At 41.9% G+C, this 18239-nt stretch overlaps 2 protein-coding genes across 3 annotated transcripts; one reads left to right on the top strand and one right to left on the bottom strand.

Annotated features, from left to right (window-relative positions):
* Positions 1 to 7158: 7158 nt before the first annotated feature.
* LOC307240586 (sialidase-3-like) lies at positions 7159 to 9746 on the bottom strand. 2 transcript variants are annotated; one of them, XM_080014409.1, is made up of 3 exons: positions 9375 to 9746; positions 8714 to 9017; positions 7159 to 8638 (listed from the first exon to the last, which is right to left on the bottom strand). In XM_080014409.1, exons 1-3 carry the CDS (start codon positions 9597 to 9599, stop codon positions 8025 to 8027), a joined length of 1143 nt encoding a protein of 380 aa, XP_079870535.1. In that variant the 5' UTR covers positions 9600 to 9746; the 3' UTR covers positions 7159 to 8024. The 2 variants fall into 2 exon arrangements, with proteins under 2 accessions (XP_079870535.1, XP_079870534.1); XM_080014408.1 differs by having other exon boundaries at positions 7159 to 9017.
* Positions 9747 to 11648: 1902 nt separating this feature from the next.
* On the top strand, positions 11649 to 17467 carry xrra1 (X-ray radiation resistance associated 1; the record flags this gene model as incomplete). Its single annotated transcript, XM_080013578.1, has 11 exons — positions 11649 to 11724; positions 12328 to 12452; positions 12568 to 12639; positions 12747 to 12819; positions 12912 to 13009; positions 13232 to 13356; positions 15210 to 15314; positions 16517 to 16632; positions 16813 to 16856; positions 17175 to 17252; positions 17342 to 17467. The coding sequence occupies 11 exons, from the start codon at positions 11649 to 11651 to the stop codon at positions 17465 to 17467; spliced, it is 1038 nt and encodes a 345-aa protein (XP_079869704.1).
* Between the last annotated feature and the right edge of the window lie 772 nt (positions 17468 to 18239).

The following is an 18239-nucleotide window of genomic DNA, read 5'->3' as shown; positions in this document are numbered from 1 at the left end:
GTCCAAGGGGAAAGAAGAGGTTTAACGATGCTCTAGCTGATTGTTATCAATGGACGCAGTTTTTATTCACAAAAGCAAAACTTGCTTTAATACGAGCAGAAAAAACAAAACAAAACAGAGTCGTTCTCGGAGCCACGAGTCTCCTCCCACCGCAGCGACCTGTTGATCTGTGCGATGTTCAAGGAGCGACGGTTAGTACGTACAGGTCCGACCGGGACTCCTCCATTGGTGTGCACGTGCTTGGCATGCCACTCTTAGCGCTTAATAATGTTGGAGAATAACGGATTAGAAGTAGCAGGATACGGTAATGTGATTACTTAAAAAAAAAAAAAAAAAAATGTAGTTCATCTGTTACCGTAAAAAAATAAAAATAAAATACATTTTATTACAGGTGAGGAAGTGGGAGCCCGTTGGGTTGGTGTCCGGCAACGAGCTCCACGGTAAAACTCGGCTCTCGAGACACATGCATCACTTCACACGTCTTAAAATAAATTAAAACAACAGTGCGTACCGGTCTGAAAAAAAGTACATAAAACATGTAAAAGAGAGAACAAAAGCAGTATTCAGCTATCAGTCGTGACATTTGAAAAACAGAATTCATTATGTGATGGAGATTGGAGGCAAAGGACACCCGCCGCCCCTTGAAAAAAAAAAAAATCGAATCAGATTGCACCGATCACCCGTGGATAATCAGTAATCTTTACCGGATTACGTTTTGAAAGTAGCCTTCCCGACCCCGCTGGCCTGGTCAGCGGCGTTTCTTTGGATTTTCTTTGCCTCCTGTGTGTGTAAGCTGTACGCATGTCCCTTTAAGACAGAAGAGCCCTTTACGGCGCCTCAATGTGGCATGGCTTTTATGGCTTATGTAGATTTGCAGTGCCGTGGCCATTTCGTTTTTGTTCTAAGTTGGCCTGGCGGGCTCTGGCCAGGTGGAGAACCCGGCCGCGCTTTTTTTTTTTTTTTTTTTCCCGGTTTCTCCCCGCCCAGCCGTCCGTCCAGGTGGAGGTTGCCCTCCGTGTCGTCCTCCTCCTTCTCCTCCTGAATCGAAGGGTTGACGAGAGGCTTGATCCCTGGGTCACAGGGCGGGACGCACCGGGGGTAGAACCAGGCGTTCTCACCTTCTAATAACACAAAGAGGATTTCAGAGGAAGAGAGGTTACTAGTTTACTGGCGCTGAGATTTTAACAATGAGATTTATTTTTTTTTCAAAGCCTGTTTCTGGTCTTTATTTTTATTTTTTATTTTTTGTCTAGAAGTCTGGTTTCTTTGCTCATGTTTACTTACAACAATTTTCACTCCCTCCGGGCTGTTTATTTTCCCGCTCATACTATTCTTCACTACTCTGTATTTATTTATGTTTTATTATTCTATGTTCAGAGTGTTTATTTATTTGACTTGTCATAATACGGGGAATTGAGGAGGTTTGCTCTTTAAGTGGTTTACCATGAAAGCAATGGCACATTTTGATAAATAGTTTGATAAGTTATTTATGTTGGTTAAAAAAAAAAAAAAAAAAAAAAAAACACACCGACGCACATCCACACTGTAAATAGGCTGATCTGCCTGCACGGGAGAAGGAAAAGGGTTACACTTGGGGATTCATGAAGGAGGAGCTGAGACACTGCTCCCCTCTCTGACTCTGATGATGTCCGGGACAGTACAAGACGCCTCTGGTGTACAGATAGAGACTCAAATCCAACCTGAAACTGTAACTTTGCCTGCATAACTTATATTTTACTTGTCTTGCAACAAAGAAAAAAAAAACATAAGAAAAGGAACAAGAGAAGAGACAGTTTCCTTTGTGTCTTGTTTGTTTTTGAAATTATTGGAAATACCCACTTGCGCGCACACACATACACATATACACATAGTATATAGACATGTAAGTGTCTGAATTCTTCCCAAAATGGCCACATTTTTCTTAATTTATGGAGTGCAATACTGACAGAAATATAATATATCAAATAAAATATAAATAAAAATCATGAAATCATCATGAAATAATAGCAAATAATTAAATATAAAATAAATAACTAATGTATTTACAGTTTGCTGTTGAGAAACCATTGCCGCATGAAACCATTGCCATATCAATACTTTTCTGTTTATTGGTGTATAAGGGTTATAGTAGTTATAGTATATATATATATGGTAAATATATAGTATATATATACAACATAATATAAGCCTAGTGGTTCTGGAATTATAAGAAGCACACTACTAGTGCATTTAAAAAAAAAAACATTTCGGCCTCCAGCGTAAATGAAATATTTGCTTTCATGGCATAAATCAGTGTTCTGATCATTCTATTCTCATCTTTGCCGTCTATTCCATAGACAACGCTACGAAAAGAAAGCAACACAGAGGGATCTCGGGAAAGCAATGTCAAACCTGGACTGTGTAGGCCCTGTGTTACCTAGGCAACCACCAGCACTGAGATTGCAGCTTTTCATTGTCGACCTTTCTGACTCTGAAACACATTACTGATACATCTTGTCTCCCCCGTCTCACGACCATCCCTGGAAGCGCTCAGACTGCTGGAGGCTTCCGGAGTGTTCAGCTCTCTGTGGAGGGCCCTCTCAGGGTCTTCTGTCCGAGGGCGGCCTTAATGATTTGTGGGGCCCCGGGGCGGGACCGATGTGAGGCCCCTCTCCCCTTCGACAAAAGCAAATTCTGTTCTTCAGCGAGCGAAGCTAAGCAAGAACTCTAACCGAGCCGTTCCAACGCTCGTCACTCGGTTTGGAGTCAGCGAACGGGATCTCTATACTGGACAGACGTGTTCAAATGCTTTCATTTGAAATTGTATTCATCCTGATAGTACTCCTTCGTTTCAATACCAATGAATTTATTTCAAGAGAAAACACTAGAAGACTGTTTTCCTACAGGTGATCGTTTGAAAGCCCGCATGTGCACGTTTAAAGGCGCCCGGAGACTTGGGCTGAGCGTGAGGGCGACCTGCTGGAGCGATGGCTCAGACGCCGCCTGATTTGTTTTTTTCCATCCGAGCCCTGTTCGTTGAACGAGATGATTGGAGGACGCGGCAAAGCTTCAGCGGAGAAAAGAGACAAGGAGCTGGATAGGAGCTCCAGTGTCGGAGGAGCGGCGGGGGTTCGACGTCCAGGGTGAACTTTTGAAAGCCGGAGACCAAGGCTGAGCGTGAAGGCAACCTGGAGTGGAGTGACGGTTCAGACGCTGCCTTCGGGTTCCAGGCCTGATTTTATCATCCATGTCCTGTTGCTTCAATCAAATGACCGCCGGCCACGGCAGGCTCAGTAGCGCAGAGATAAGTCATTGGATGAGAACTTCAGCGTTGGGGGTCTTGAGCGTTCAATGCCAAGTGAAGTCTTTGGAGGCCGGCAACACAAGTGCACGTTTAAAAGCGCCCGGAGACCACAGTCCGAGCGTGAAGGTGACCTGGCAGCGCGATGGCAGGGGTGTAGTCTACCTGGTACGCAGGTATACGCCTTGAAAAAAAAGAATGCGCAAGGATTCTTGACAGCGCGGTTTTGTGACAGGACTTTCACTTTATGATTTTGTTTTCGCAAATACCGGGTGGAGTAGGCTATAACCGCAATAAAATGAGTTTTGCAGGGGACCTTGCCGGTGTCTGGCCCAGCCCCTCCAAGGACTTCCTTACAATTTTACATTTTCTTCAAACACGATAAATCAAAATAACTAAAATAACTGTGGGACAGCCACAATTATTTAATGTTCAAAATGTATTTAAGACCGATAATTTGTAAAACAGGCAAGTGGTGTGAATGCGTAAGGGAGATGGAGCGAAGCCCTGTGCGTCAGCTGCGTAGAGCAGAGGTTCCCAACCACCTGGCCGTGAGAAGGTGGGCGGGAATTTCACCTCGCGGCGGAGAGGCTCCGCGATGGTGTGTGTTCTTATTGTAGATGTATTCAATTTATTCTGTTTCCTAATTGATTGTGACAAAAAGAGCCATGTGTCAAACGGGGAGACTTTCTCAGTCACTCTCAGCTTCGATATATCGTGTTCGATATGTCTGTTTAAGGACTAGATATAGACAAATATATTTTATCGCAGCATTATCAATCACAATACAGTATTTCATATTATCCGATTGAAGAAAAATAAACATATTCAACATATAATTTTGTGCCGTGTAACAAGTTAAGTGAAGTTTATTTATACAGCCCTTAATCACAGTACAGTACCAAAGGGCTTCACAAACCCACATTTCACATAGAAATCAACAGCATCCCCTGGTCCGAATCCCATCTGGGCAAGGAAAATCTCCCAGAAAACTCCTTGGTAAAAAAACGAAGAAACCTTGAGAAGGGAATACAGACGGAGGAATCCTCTTCTCAGGATGACCAGGCTGCAGTGGATTCAAGGTGTTTATTTATCACATACATATATACAAGCATACACATATGCAGTGAGATGTCATGCCGGGTGGGCAGCATTAATAACATAATACAACAAATCCTCATCACATGCATGTATTAAGTTTGTTACTTTTGCTTATTCACTTGGTTGATTTGTCTTATGTAATGAATTCAATACACTTGGTCTGTTGTGTTGTGGGTTGCAAGCCCGGCGGCCTGGGCCGACTCTCTAAAAAGAGGCAAACTTTTCATCACAAAAGTCCGAACATTACAAATGCCTCCTCTCCTCCGCCCACCATGTCCACTATGTAGCCGTTCTCTAATGGCCTTGTTTCCAATTCAAATTATTGGGATACTTGTACCCATACTACTATGGGATGTGAGTGATGCACTGCGCTGCTCGCTGCAGTGACAAAGGAAAATAAAGAATGAAGAATGAAAAAAAAAGAAAGTCCACACAAATTCACGAGGTCTCCTTGCCCATGAGGCTCCAGGCAATTGCTGAACTACACCCTGTTGAATGACCGCCTGCGCGTCTGTCAGGTTGTGCAGCAGAGAACACACAATAATTATGTTCACAAGGACAAAACTTCTCCTTGTGGCATATTCAAAATATCTCCTCGTCAGTGAGTTTTAACTTAGATGACTTATCTTTACCACTCACAGATGTTGTGACAACAAATTATGAATTGTGGCAGCGTCGCCTGCCACACGCCACCCAAGTGGCGTTTTCAGGGGCCTCCGGCACAGAGACACAGAAGGCGGGGGGGGTTGTAGACATCAGTTAATTGGGGAAAGTTGGCCAGTTGGAATTAGCCAGGAGCAGATGGACATGTCATGACAGGGCTCCTCTCCTGAGTGTGTGTGAGGATGGGGGTTTTAACCTGTCGTTCGTTAAACCAACCAACGAGCAACAGGCATGCAGCCACCCTGATCCCAATCCCCTAGATCCAGGTCAGGTGTGGCTGCTTAAACCATCCCATCCCATGCACAGCACATGAATGTTCTCTTTTTATTTAATCTTTAATTACTTAATTAAGAATGTCTTTGGTTTAGGGACAATTTTATTCCATACGCCGTCATAGCTGAAGTGGAATGATATAAGATAAATTAGATAAATGCATAGAAATGTACTTGTTTACTCGGGGGGGGGGGGGGGGGGGTGTGTGCGATCTGATCTGATTCATCCGGTTTGAAATGGTTGGCATCAAGACCACGGCGAAGATCAACTGGCCATGATGCCTCTGCTCAAACATCTTGGAAGAGACTCACCACTCCCATTTCAAAGTGACAATAAAGCATACATAACTCAAACACTACCGATCAGACATATTACACAGCGGTATTCAAATTTTTCTTTGGCGAGACCCCCTCCCTAGGATTTCAAGGACTTACTAATGTAGCTATAACATAGATCATAGTAAACCAGGCTGAGTAGTCACATTGCATATTCACACAGGCTAACAGGGGCAGAAAGGTGCACAATAAAGGAAATAATAATAATAATAATAATAATAATAATAATAATAATAATGATAATCACAACGAAAACAAATAATGAAAATATATAAAAATATTAACAAATTGTATTATTTTAAATTAACTAATGAAAATAACAACCAATATCTCTCCCTGCCTAAAATAATACTTATAAAAGGCCTACATATATAAAAGGCCTTCTCCATTAGGGTGTGCATCACAATTTGAATACCACTACATTGTTTTCCAATGATCAGAATCACATCTTGAAAATGATTCAAGTTTTAAAAAAAATATTGCATTCTTGATATCTCAATACCAACACCCTGATACCCTCACCTACTAATAGTGTTCAAAAGAAATATAAACAGGACTATATTCTACAAAGAAAACATGCTTTCGATGTGGCTTTTTATGAATTTACAATAGCTTCCACGTTTCTTTTGAGTCAATTCATGAGATGATCATAAAATCATGTGGATTCTGTGGCCTTACGCAGTGCTCAACTAGAACCTGTAGCGTTGTTGTAGCATGAGGAGCCCATGGCCGAGTTTCTACCTGTTTCTATTTGTTTCCACTGACATCACAGTCCCACCACGGCTGTGAAGGTTTATAACTGTTTCTAAGTGCAATTTCTACCAAAAAAAAAAAAGCACCAAGACAATTTCCCTGCTTAGTGCCCCCGGAGCCCTGCAGATCAGACAACAAAGCTCTTTCACAGAGCTGCAGACACGAGCCTGCCCTAAATAAAATCTTTCCTCTCTTTGTCTCACTGAGTGTCCAGGTCCACTTTGGTTATAATTGCTGTTACAGATCAGCGATCGAGAGGCAACTCGGATTTTTAACTCAACATGATGTCATTTACTGTCATGATAGTGAATTCTATCCTTAAAGCCATGGAACAGGGCTATATATTAGATTGAGTAGATTTTTTTAAACTATGTTCTTTGCACAACATTGCATAGAATTATTGGTAATATAACCATGATATAAATGTGAACATATTATTCACATAAGAAGAAAAGTAGGTTGTTATCAAATCACTGACAAAAATACTAACAAAGAAAAAAACAAATACATTTTCATCTGAGAGAAAATGTTAGATTTTTATTAAACCATTATCCCAATGTTTGTCTTTACAGTAAAATATACTTTATACAGTCATACTGGTGTGAGACTTTGATAAGATGGGCTGTTATCTTTTGTGTTTAACTGTTTATTTATTACTATAACTAATGCCAGATGATTGCATTTACAGTATGATTGTGCAGAGAATACTATTTTACATTCAGAATACATCATGGAGATCAAGAAGGATCAGAATCAATGAGTTTATTTTGCAAGGTGCACTTACAAGGAATTTCTACAAGGAATTTGTGGAAGGATTGATGCGTTATCACAGACAATTCATTTTGGAAAAAAAAAAGTTTAAACAGTCTGACGTTTTTTTTTATAAAATAATAAAATAAAATATAAATAAAAATAAAAATGCCAAATATACACAAATACAAAAGAAAAATACAAACAACAAAGAACATGCAGAAAAATACAAAACATTAAGTCAAATATATAAGAATATACAAATTTAAAAAGAATGTAATTCTATGCAGCATTCACAGAAACCAGTAATCAGGCGTGCGTAAAATGTTAACCTAATGGCAACAGATTTTCCATATTTTGTTTCATATAAGCGCTACAGTATACGTTAAGATTTCTCAAATACTACAGAAAAATGACAAATGAGTACACAATGTAAACTTTTAAAATGATCAGTAAACTTTTGTATTTTACTGAAGGTCAAATCTCTAGAAGATCTCTGAGTAAAATGTCTCCATATTCAATGGGCACACAGAGAAGGACATTGAGAGGAAGGGAAGGAGTGTATTGTACTAGACAAACGTAAATGTGAATGGTCAAAAAAAATCTCTTGGGGTGTTCTCCAGTCGAATTATCAGCAAATCTCGATCTACCTAACTGAACTGCTGGTTGTGCAAGAGTGTAAAAGGCCTTAAATAGATCAACAGCTCACACAGACAGCTTTATAGGGTACAATGCAGATTATATAAATGATTCTTTATATTCCAGTCATTAAGATAAAGTTCCAGAAAAATGCTAGTGCGATAACTTTGAAGAGTGAGGCTAAATACCCACCCAATCACCCGCATGAAACTCGAAACGAGTATCTTCATTTATCTAATATTGGATGCGTGTGTGACGTCGCCGAGCCTAAAGGACACAAATGCGATCTGTTCCAGTTCACTGCGCTCCCCGCACTCCATCAGGCACGAAAACTCCCCGTGGTCCTCGTTGTACACCAGGTCCGAGTATCCACTGGGCCCGCTGTGGATGATCCCCGGGGGGTCCCACCTGGAGGAGTGCAGGGGCGAACGGTTCAAATACACCCCCAAGTCTTTCCTCCTGCACTTGTTGGTCGGGTGCGAGAAGAGCAGCCATGTTTGTGTGTCCGATGACGACAGCGCTGCGCCGCCGCCTTGGCTTCCGGCGCCGTCACTCGGTGCAAACTCAGGAGCGGGAAAGCCGATCACGCTCCCCTGGCAGCCGCGCGGCTGCTCGACCAACTCCGGAGCAACGCGGGGCTTGTCGAAATAGGTGCCGCTGCTTTCACTCAAGGCCTCCACTCGGTGCCCTCTGGTGGTGCGGGCGTTGCAGTAGAGACGGCCCCTGCCCTCGTGGTCTATGATCTCTGCCATCTCACATTCACAAGACATTTTGTTGAGCATCTTGCCGATGTGCCACGTCTGCCCAAAGTCGTCGCTGTATATGGAGAAGGCGTGAGGGTGCACTGTGAAAGGAATGGGGAAGGAAATGCATTTGATGGGGACATAGTAAGCGTAAGCTGGGATGATCAGTCGCCTACCCTCCAGCTGAATGCCGTGGCCGGGTCCCACAGCAAACGTAGCCCATTTGTGGACGGTTTTGCCAATCACACTCTCTGTCAAGTCCTTCACTCCACCCCAACTCTGACCGCCGTCGCTGCTGGTGACGTAGCACAGGCGCGCTTTGTTGTGGCCCGTGACAATCTGGTGACGCTCTGTGGTGTTGCCCGGGATGCAGATGAAAAACAGGAACAGAGTTTGGCTGTTCTTTTCAAATACGGGACTAGGGTTCATGGTGCGGTGACCCGGTAAACACGCCGCTGACAGCTCCTGGCAAGACGACCACTGGAAAGCCAAGGAAGACAACATGTGATATGAGAGATGACGAGCAAGGGCGGATTGATGGATCCTTTATTCATTCCCGGAGGGACACTGCAGTGTCACAGAAGCTCACATCAGAACAATAACAAGCAATACACCTAGAAATCAACAAAACAATTCAAATGTGGTTATTATTTGGTAATGTACAATAAAGAAAAACAATTAACAGTGAACGTATGTCAATAGTAAATTGTGCAAGTTCACTGACATATATTGACACAATAAAATCTGCACATATACTGTGTATATAGTCTGAATAGAATAGAACATGCACGTCAATCAATCGAAGCCTTTATCGAACGATAAGATTCTAATCAGGACCTGTATAGAGCCATTGTCTTGAAGCGTCCCTCTTCTTAGAACCAGGACTTTGGAGTGGCTGTCATCGGGAGAGGTCCTCTTCTCTGCGAAAGCCAGGAACGTGTGTGTGTGCCTCAGGTAGAGCAGCGCGGGGATCCTGTATGTCGTCCCGCTGCGCTCCTGCTGGAACAACGTGGTTTTCACAGGTTCCCCTCCCTTCTCGGCTTTGGGTGGCGTGTTGCCCATGATGGATCACTTTCCTGATTACAGCATAACGTGCCACGTGTGTGTAAAGCTCTCTTGCTGTATAGCCTGGTGCAGGACCCCCCTCGGACTAGTGGCTCGTGTTTACGACGCTGCAGCCCACCGTGCCGCAGATCGCCATCTACTTCCTGATTTGCTTCCACTTCCGTACTACTTCTACACTCGGGGTCCGCTCAATACACGCCAAATCATTTTCGTGTCATAAAAATAAAAATTTAAAAGATACAAATACACATGTAGAGTGTGTTCACCGGGCACAATAAAATAAACAAATAATTTCGGTATAATAATACTAAAAGTACAATATAGAGTGCTGCGGGAACGAGTCCTAAAACCCGGAAATGTGTTTGCATTTTTGCACTTCCGGTTCTCCCGTCCCGAAGCGGTGTTGTAAGGTCCATGACTCTCCCGCGGAATTGGGCTTCTTTTGAAGCGTTGCCGCGGGTTTAACTTGTTGTCTGCGGGTTCGGTACATACCCAGTGTGCATGCAAAGTACGCGAATAATATTTATGAATCAAAACAATAACCAAAAAATATATATTACCCCCCCGCGCAGACTTTCCACTGGTATTCCGCTGATTTTGATTGGCCATTACGCTGGTATGTCACATAGACCTGGCAACCATGTCCCGAAATCAATGTTGTTGTTTTTTTTTAAGGTTTTTGTTTATAAGCCTGAAATAATTTCGGTGGTTAACACAAGCTTAAGAGATTTTCATGTTTTTTTTTTTTTTTTCTATGGCATAGAATACATAGCGTCTTTAAAAAAGGCGGCTGCTAACAAGCGGCTAAATAAGACTCCAGGGTCGGGGACGTTACATTACATTTACATTACATTTAGTGCGCTCTTTGCAAACTATTTCAACTCAAACTTTCCAGGCTTTCATAGAGGAGGTAAGCGCACAAAAGCTAATTCCAAGTGGGAAGCTTCGTGGTGGTGACGTTGAAGTCATGCGACCGTGGCGTGGCTCGTTTATAGCCTAATGTTAGCTTATTACTTCTGGCGATTGTGTTCACCCTTCAGAAGTCGTAAAAGTCGTCTTCATTTGGGAGGATTTGTCTGGCTGAACAAAACGTGTAGGTATCGTCATCAACTTTCGTCTGCCACAGAGCTTACGTTCTGCAATAATCCAAAAGTTGATGTCGTGGGAGCCGGGGCGACGCTAACTTCCGGGTTGGCCTACAAAAATACGTCATCCCTGCGCCACTCTATAATGAGCGAATGCAAAGTTTAAATGTCTACATTGCAAGTCGACAAACCCCTTGACGTAACAGTCGATTGAATGAAAAGGAATACAATTAAATAAACAAATTAAAATAAGTGAAACAAAAACCGACACATTGGTTAGACGAGACATTTAAACCCCTCGCTGAAGCAAGTCAACGTATATTCTAACACACGCGTGCAAGCCCCTTCACGACTGGACACGGGCGCCAGAAGGTGGAAATTAGACCTGGAATCCTTCCTACGGGTGTTTTGTTTTGTTTTGTTTTTGTTTTTGTTTGTCCCCCACATGAGATTGAAACTATGAAGTCGCGGAGCTCCGTCTGCAGGCGCCGCACGGAGAGGCGCGGGCTGCTGTGCCTCCTCCCCACCGCCCGGCGTCGCTGCGTTCTGCGTCGTTCACAGCCCCGAAGCGTCAACCCCTGTTCGTCGCTACCGACCGGAAGAAAGCCCCGAAGCACCGCAAGGCTCCGCCGGCCACCTCTACCCGTTTTATATTTATATATATATATTTATATATGTATATATATATATTTTTAAACAAATGTCGTTTTATCTGAAAATAAATATAACTTTACCTTTTAGTTCGTGAACAGAAGAGGAGGCTGTGGAAATGAGCTGATCCAACACCGCCACCCGGTGGCCGAGAGGTGCGTTTTTTTTTTTCTTCGTTTTTTTTCTTCTTTTACCCCCGCACGCGTTGCTATGGAGACTGTTTACCATATAAGGTTTCCACGCGTTTCCATGGCCACACTGGGTCCGGAGAGACGTGACGTGACGTGGGACGTCGTCACTCCGTGTGGCCATGAGTGCGGGTGATTGTTGGAGCGGTCGTGCGTCCAGCTGCTTTCCTGTCCGCGCCTTCCCCCGTCACTGTGAAGGTAAATGAGGTCAGAACGTTCAACTGGCGGTTAAATGACGTTTTGTTTGTGTGAAATAATCACTCGAGGAGGAGACGCGCTTCTTTTAAAACGACGCAGTCGCTCAGATGTTCATTGGGTAATGGTATATGTAGTAGTTAGAAAGTTAGAATATAGTCTGAATATAATATATGTATAAAGCTGTATAACCGCCATGGAAAAATAAACATATTTAAGCTGAATCATGTGATGATTGATTGCTATTTATTATAATTATAATTATAATTATTATTATTATTATTATTATTATTATATTACAATGTACGATGAACTTTGTATTACATATTGAGTGTGTGTCTCAGTTTGTCTCTGTGAGACGGAAGATAAAACCTTTTTGAACTTCCATTGAGTCAAAAATAAATAAAATATATTTGATCCAACCCTGGATTTTGCTGTCTCAAACAGAAAAAAACATATTCCCTGCTGAAAACACCTTGTTTTTGACTTACCAAGAAACTGAACAGTAAAATAAGTCAGCGAATCATATGTGACCTGGTTTTTTCGAAATCTGTTTTATATAATTAATAAAAAACAAGATGTTAATTTCATGTTGGTTTTTTTTAGGTGCTGGCCATTGGGTTGTCGTACACAGAAAAACTTTAGAACAGAAATACAGAAATGCACAAGCTCAGAATAAGAGGAAAAAGAAACACATTCTCACTAACAATACACTGGATGGTGCCTTCCTGGTGAGCAGCATCGCATGCATGCAAACACACCAAACTGAAGTAAAAAAAAACCCCAAAAAAACAAGATTTGTTTTCCTATAGACGCACGGAACAACCCTCTTGTTTTATTTTCTAGATGCGATTGCATTGTGTTGATGAGCCGTCTGAGCTGTGCTCTGTGGACGTCAGCGAGCAGAGGCTGAATTCTGTAAGATTTTTTGTCAAATTCATCAAAGTAGTGTTTGCGTTGGGGGAGGGGGTTCATGACGGAAAAAATAAGCAATGAAATAAAGACGCTCTCTTGACTGCACGCAGGTGAAGCAGGAGGACTTTGCAGGGTTCGACAATGTGGCCTACATCAAGGCCTCCGACAACGCTCTGACCTTGGGTGATGAGTCGTTGCAGATGAAAGCGCATTGACGCCAAAAAAGTAACTCGACGGCGGTAAATAACCTCATGTTTGGCCGCTCTCGTCAACAGGGTCCTTCAGCCGCTTCTGCTTCTTGAGGGAGCTCGATCTCTCTTTGAATGGCTGCTGTAATATGATATTTAGCGCCGCTGACTTCCCGCACCTCGAGGTAAGACGACTCCAAGGCCCTGCACCTCAGCGGTGCTCATCCGCGTCTTTTGGCGCGACAGCCGCAAAATCTCAGCCCTTCTCCGCTTCTGAGCTTGAGTCAAAATGTATTTGAAGAATATAAATGTCATGTTTAACATAACCGTGGTTACTATTGCTGAATATCCAAGTTTCTTACTTTTCCAACTTTTATAGGTCAATGTTTTTTTTTAATCCCTCACAGGTTTTGGATTTGTCTTGCAACAGCCTGTCCCCGGATGACGTTGTGTCACTTGGTCAATTTCCACGTCTGAAAGTCCTTCTTCTGTCGAGAAATGGACTTTCCTGTTTCCTACCTGACCATGACCTGTAGGTGCATTTTAAACGATGAGCTTTTTTTCAAGCTTGAAGGATGTTCGTTCTACTTAAAATTTGGATTTTAAGTAGAATGGATTTTTGTTGAGTTTATTGCTTGATTGCTTAGTGTCTCAGTAACCGAGTGGCGGACCTTTTTGCATAAAAATATCATACATTTTTCGAATAACCTTAGATACCCCAAGATGAAAGTCATAATGTAGATAAGGTTGATTTCAATCAATTAATTTTTTTAATTAGTTGAGAAGGTAAACTTCTAAAATGTACATATTTTGGTCACAGTGGTTAATCAAATTACCCATAATAATAAAAGTTTACTATTATTATTATTAATATTATTGTTGTTGTTGTTGTTTCTTAATATCTATCTGTTAATTGCTCAATCAATTGTCATAAAGTTGAGCCACATGTGCATTCAGGTCAATAGGAAATGTATCCCAAGCAATTTGCAAATTGACCAACAGGGGGCGCATAAACGATTAAAATTCATAGGCCTGGATCTGAAGGACCCCCCCCCCCCACACACACACACACCCCCCAACACACACTCACACACACACACACACACACACACACCAACACACACACTGTGGAATGCACAGTGTGTGTTGACAGCCCGGTTTTTAAAAAGTGATTCCAACACAGTAAGCACAGTGAACGCAGCTCTGCAAGGTCCTGTCAACCTGGTAGAGTGAACCTGTAGACACATTAACACAGTGCTATTCTGACTTTTAAGGCCGAGCGCCTCCCAAGGATTTCAAGGACTTGACGCCCCCCCACGCCCCAAAAAGTGTGGGGGGGGAATCATGATATAGTTTATTATACTATACAGTGTATATTATATAATCAAATATAGTAAACTAGGCCGAACAGTCACATTCATTTGTGGCTTTTATTACATATTCACATAGACTAACGGGGCACAAAGGTGCACAACTAATTAAAGCAATAACTAAATAATAATGATAATAATGAAAATAATATTAGAATATTAACAAATTGTATTAATTTCAATAAACTAATGAAAATAACACCCCCCCCCCCACCTCCCCAGAACAAACACGGGAGTGGCTCACACGCACACACACACACACACACACACACGGTAAACAGCACTTTTTGTTTGTTGTTTTTTCATTACGTTTCAATTCTCCCCTTGCAATTTCACTGGTGACCACTAGGGGGCCCCCACAGTTTGAATACCACTGAGTTAGTTATTAGGGTTATTGTAATGACCCAGTGTCTGATCTGGGGCTCATTAGAGATAATAAAATATTTTACATATCAACAGTACAAACAAAGTCCCATCCATCTATCTATCTGTCTGTCTATCTATCTACCTATCTATCTGTCTATCTATCTATCTATCTAAGCCTGCCTGTCTGCCTGTCTATCTCTAGTTTGAGGGATCTGCATGTTCTCTGTTGGAACAGGGATGGGAACCGGTTGAAAAGGTTAGATTTTTCCAGAGAGCTTCTTTGCTCAGACTAACACTCCGACTCCACCCGGGATCAATTAGGCGCAGATCTAAACGAAACATTTCATATTTCGAGGCAGCGCGTCGGCTTTTCCTCCGCAAAGACACAAACAGTACGTCAGAAGGGAAATTTGTGTGGATATAAGCTAAGATCAACTTTTGGCCAGGTCAACAATTCCTTCCAATCTCGCTCTAAGAAGCCAAAACAAATGGCAGGCGACAGGAGCCCTGACTTGTGGATGTAATCTTTACAGGCGTCATGTTCGCCCGGTAATTCACCGTCCTGTAACTCTCTGAAAGGCAGATTTCGGACTGCCCTCGTGACGCTGTGACGCCTGTCTGTTGGCTTTTCCTTCGTGTCGTTTCACAGGCAAACGAGGGAGGAGGACGCTCTGTTCCAGCCTCTGGAAGTCCTGATGCTGGATGAGAACAAGATGACGTCCAACGTCTTCCATGGTCTCACACGCCTCAGACGGTCAGGATGCGTTTCCAACACGTTTCCTTCTCGTTATTTTTCAGTGAACTGGTGAAAATAACAACCCCCCCCCCCCCCTCCCCATCTAACACTATCCCCAGTGCACCTTCCCCCAATGTTTTCTTAGTCAAGTCAAGTCAAGTCAAGTCAAGTCAAGTCACACTTTATTTATAAAGCACATTTCATACCAGGGCAGCACAATGTGCTTTACAAAGAAATACAATCAAAAAAAGGAACATAGTTGTCAGCTGGTCATTTCAAAAGAGTGCCCCTGAAACAACAGCAACAACAAAAGCAGCAGCAAAAATAGCAACAAAAGCAACTACAAACACAGTAGCAACAACAACAGCAACAGAAAACAACAGCAGCAGCAGCCACAGAAACAACAGCAGCAGCAACAGCAAAAACAACTACAACAGCAGCAACAACAACATAAACAACACCAGCAGCAGCAACAACAATAAAACAGCAAATATAACTACAACAACAGCAGCAACAACAAAGACATAAACAACAGCAGCAACAACAACGACATAAACAACAGCAGCAGCAACAACAACATAAACAACAGCTGCAGCAACAACAGCAAAAACAACTACAACAGCAGAAACATCAGCAACAACAATAGAAACACCAACAGAAAAAGCAGCAACAACTACAGTAGAAACAACAGAAACAGCAGCAAATGAGACAACAACAGAAACAGACAGCAGCAGCAACAGAAACAGCAACAGTGGCAGCAACAGGAAAAACAGAGAATTTGTATTTTAGAATGATATCAACTATTATCCTGTTCGATTTAGAAACGTTGACAACATTTAAACACGCATCAAACATATCTCATGAAATGTAATTAGTCATGACAAATTAGTGCCTCAAATATATATTAAAGGCAATTTTTTATTTCATTTTTTTCATTTCCTCGGGGCCCCGCTTGCAATTCTTCGGCGCCGCACCGTTGGAACACCACTATTCTAGAATCTAGATCGAAATCATGATTGGATCAAAGCTATTTAATTCTGCCCTGATTTGTTGACTCACAGAAGAAAATGACACTTTATCATATGGGGATTTGGTTTTCTGTTATTATAACTTTTATTCGAGTGTGCTGAGAAGTTATTTGGTTTCACTCAAGGAACAGGGTTAGGGTTGAAAGAAGTAAGTCAAACATAACCGCTTTGTTTTCTTTGCGTCAAATATAGGCTTCGGCATTTGAACCTGGAGGGGAACTGCATATCTGAGATACCGCACCTGCCGTTTGGGAGCTTTCCGCTGCGGACGTTGGACCAGCAGCACGGTGGAAAACAGGAGGACCTTGGTAAACGCTTGAGCCGGCTCCTTGCTAGAGCATCAAATACACTCTTTTTTAATTTTTTTTTTTTTTTAATTGTCTATGTTCTGTTTAATGGCATGTTATCAATGCAACTCCATTAAAAGCTGAAAGAAAAAATCTCTTAAAAAAATATATTTTTTAACTTTTTTCCTCTCTTACGTCCAGCCCAAAGCAAGCCCAGTCAAGATCACGTTCGAGAAATCTCAGAGGTAATTGCAGCTATTAACTTGCGTTGGTGTCATTGGTATTTCCTTGTTTCACCGTTATGCCCGTGTATATTTTTCTGCCTCTTTTTTCTGCTTTAACTACTTTAATTGCTCAGGTTATTTTTAGATTTCAAGGCTTGGCATTTTCAGGTTTACACTGCTTAGTTTAAAATGTTATTATCCTGCCATATTTTTTATTTTATTGTGTAACAGTTAATGGTGAGGTTTAGTTTCATTTTCACATTTTATGTTTATAGTTTGTTCTTGTTTCTACCTATTGTTTTTTTAATGTGAGCTGCTGGAACTGTCTGTCTGTTTCAGGAAAACCTCAGGGCATATTGTGGAGAAACCCACGTGCCGCTACCGAGGCTGCAGTGGCTCAACTTGGCCAATAACAAGGTCTGTTTTATACCTCGTACGAGTAGCTCACGACTCAATTTTTCCACCGGAAAGATCATGTGTGTCGTGGCGGTGGGTGTCGTCTCTAGATCGCAGAAGAAGAAGCGCTGTTTGCCGCCGCCTCGTTTCCGATGCTTCGAGAGATTGTTCTTCACTCCAACCCCCTGACGACACAGAGAAGCAAGTTACAAGCGAGAGTCCTCTTTCTCGATTGAACAAAAAAACCCAAAACAGTTATGTCATGACGTTTAGTTTTTTTTTTTGCTGAGATGTGAGTGTTTGTTCTGTCGACACAGGCAACTCTCCTTTATTAACCCGTTTGCTTCAAGAGAAGTTGGGCGTGAAGATTAGGCGGACAGACAAACCGGACGGAGCGAAGCCGTCGGTGCAGTTGTCGGCCCAAATAAAGCGCAAGGTTCGAATTTGCTCTTTGCTCAATAGTTCTTTACGTCATTTTTGTTTTTGTTTTTGTTTTTTTTGTCCGTTTAGCAACTTTCTTGAAAGTGGGAAATATTTTAGCCTTTTCAGAGAAATTGAAAAATCTGTTGCATCATTTTATTGTTGGTTGATTAAAAACTCCCTTTCAACAAGTCATTTAATCTAGTTTTTAAGCTATTTAGTTTAGCTTTTTTGAACAAAAAGTGCACAAACTACGCAATATTCCCTGTTTCACACACTGTACTGCCTTCACCCAAATATCATTTGAAAATATCTTAAATCAAGAGATATTATACCTAGGTTACACATATCTAGCTTGTTTGAATTGATTCCAGAAAATGAATCAGATATTTTTATTTGTATCAGAAAAATCTATATTTTCAATTTTTTTTCCACTATTGAAAACACAAGGTTTGAAAACCAAATGACTGAAATCGATAAAACACTGTTACTTTTTTTTTTTTTTTTTTTGTAGTTTAAGAAGAAACATACAAACATACAGAAGACAGACGCTCCCCCTGACTTTCTAGAAGAAGAGACGCAGGATCT

Source organism: Zeus faber (assembly GCF_960531495.2).
Source record: "Zeus faber genome assembly, chromosome: 14".
NCBI lineage: Eukaryota > Metazoa > Chordata > Actinopteri > Zeiformes > Zeidae > Zeus > Zeus faber.
The sequence above is the reverse complement of the archived record's forward strand: the minus strand, read 5'-3'. Positions and strand labels throughout refer to the sequence as shown.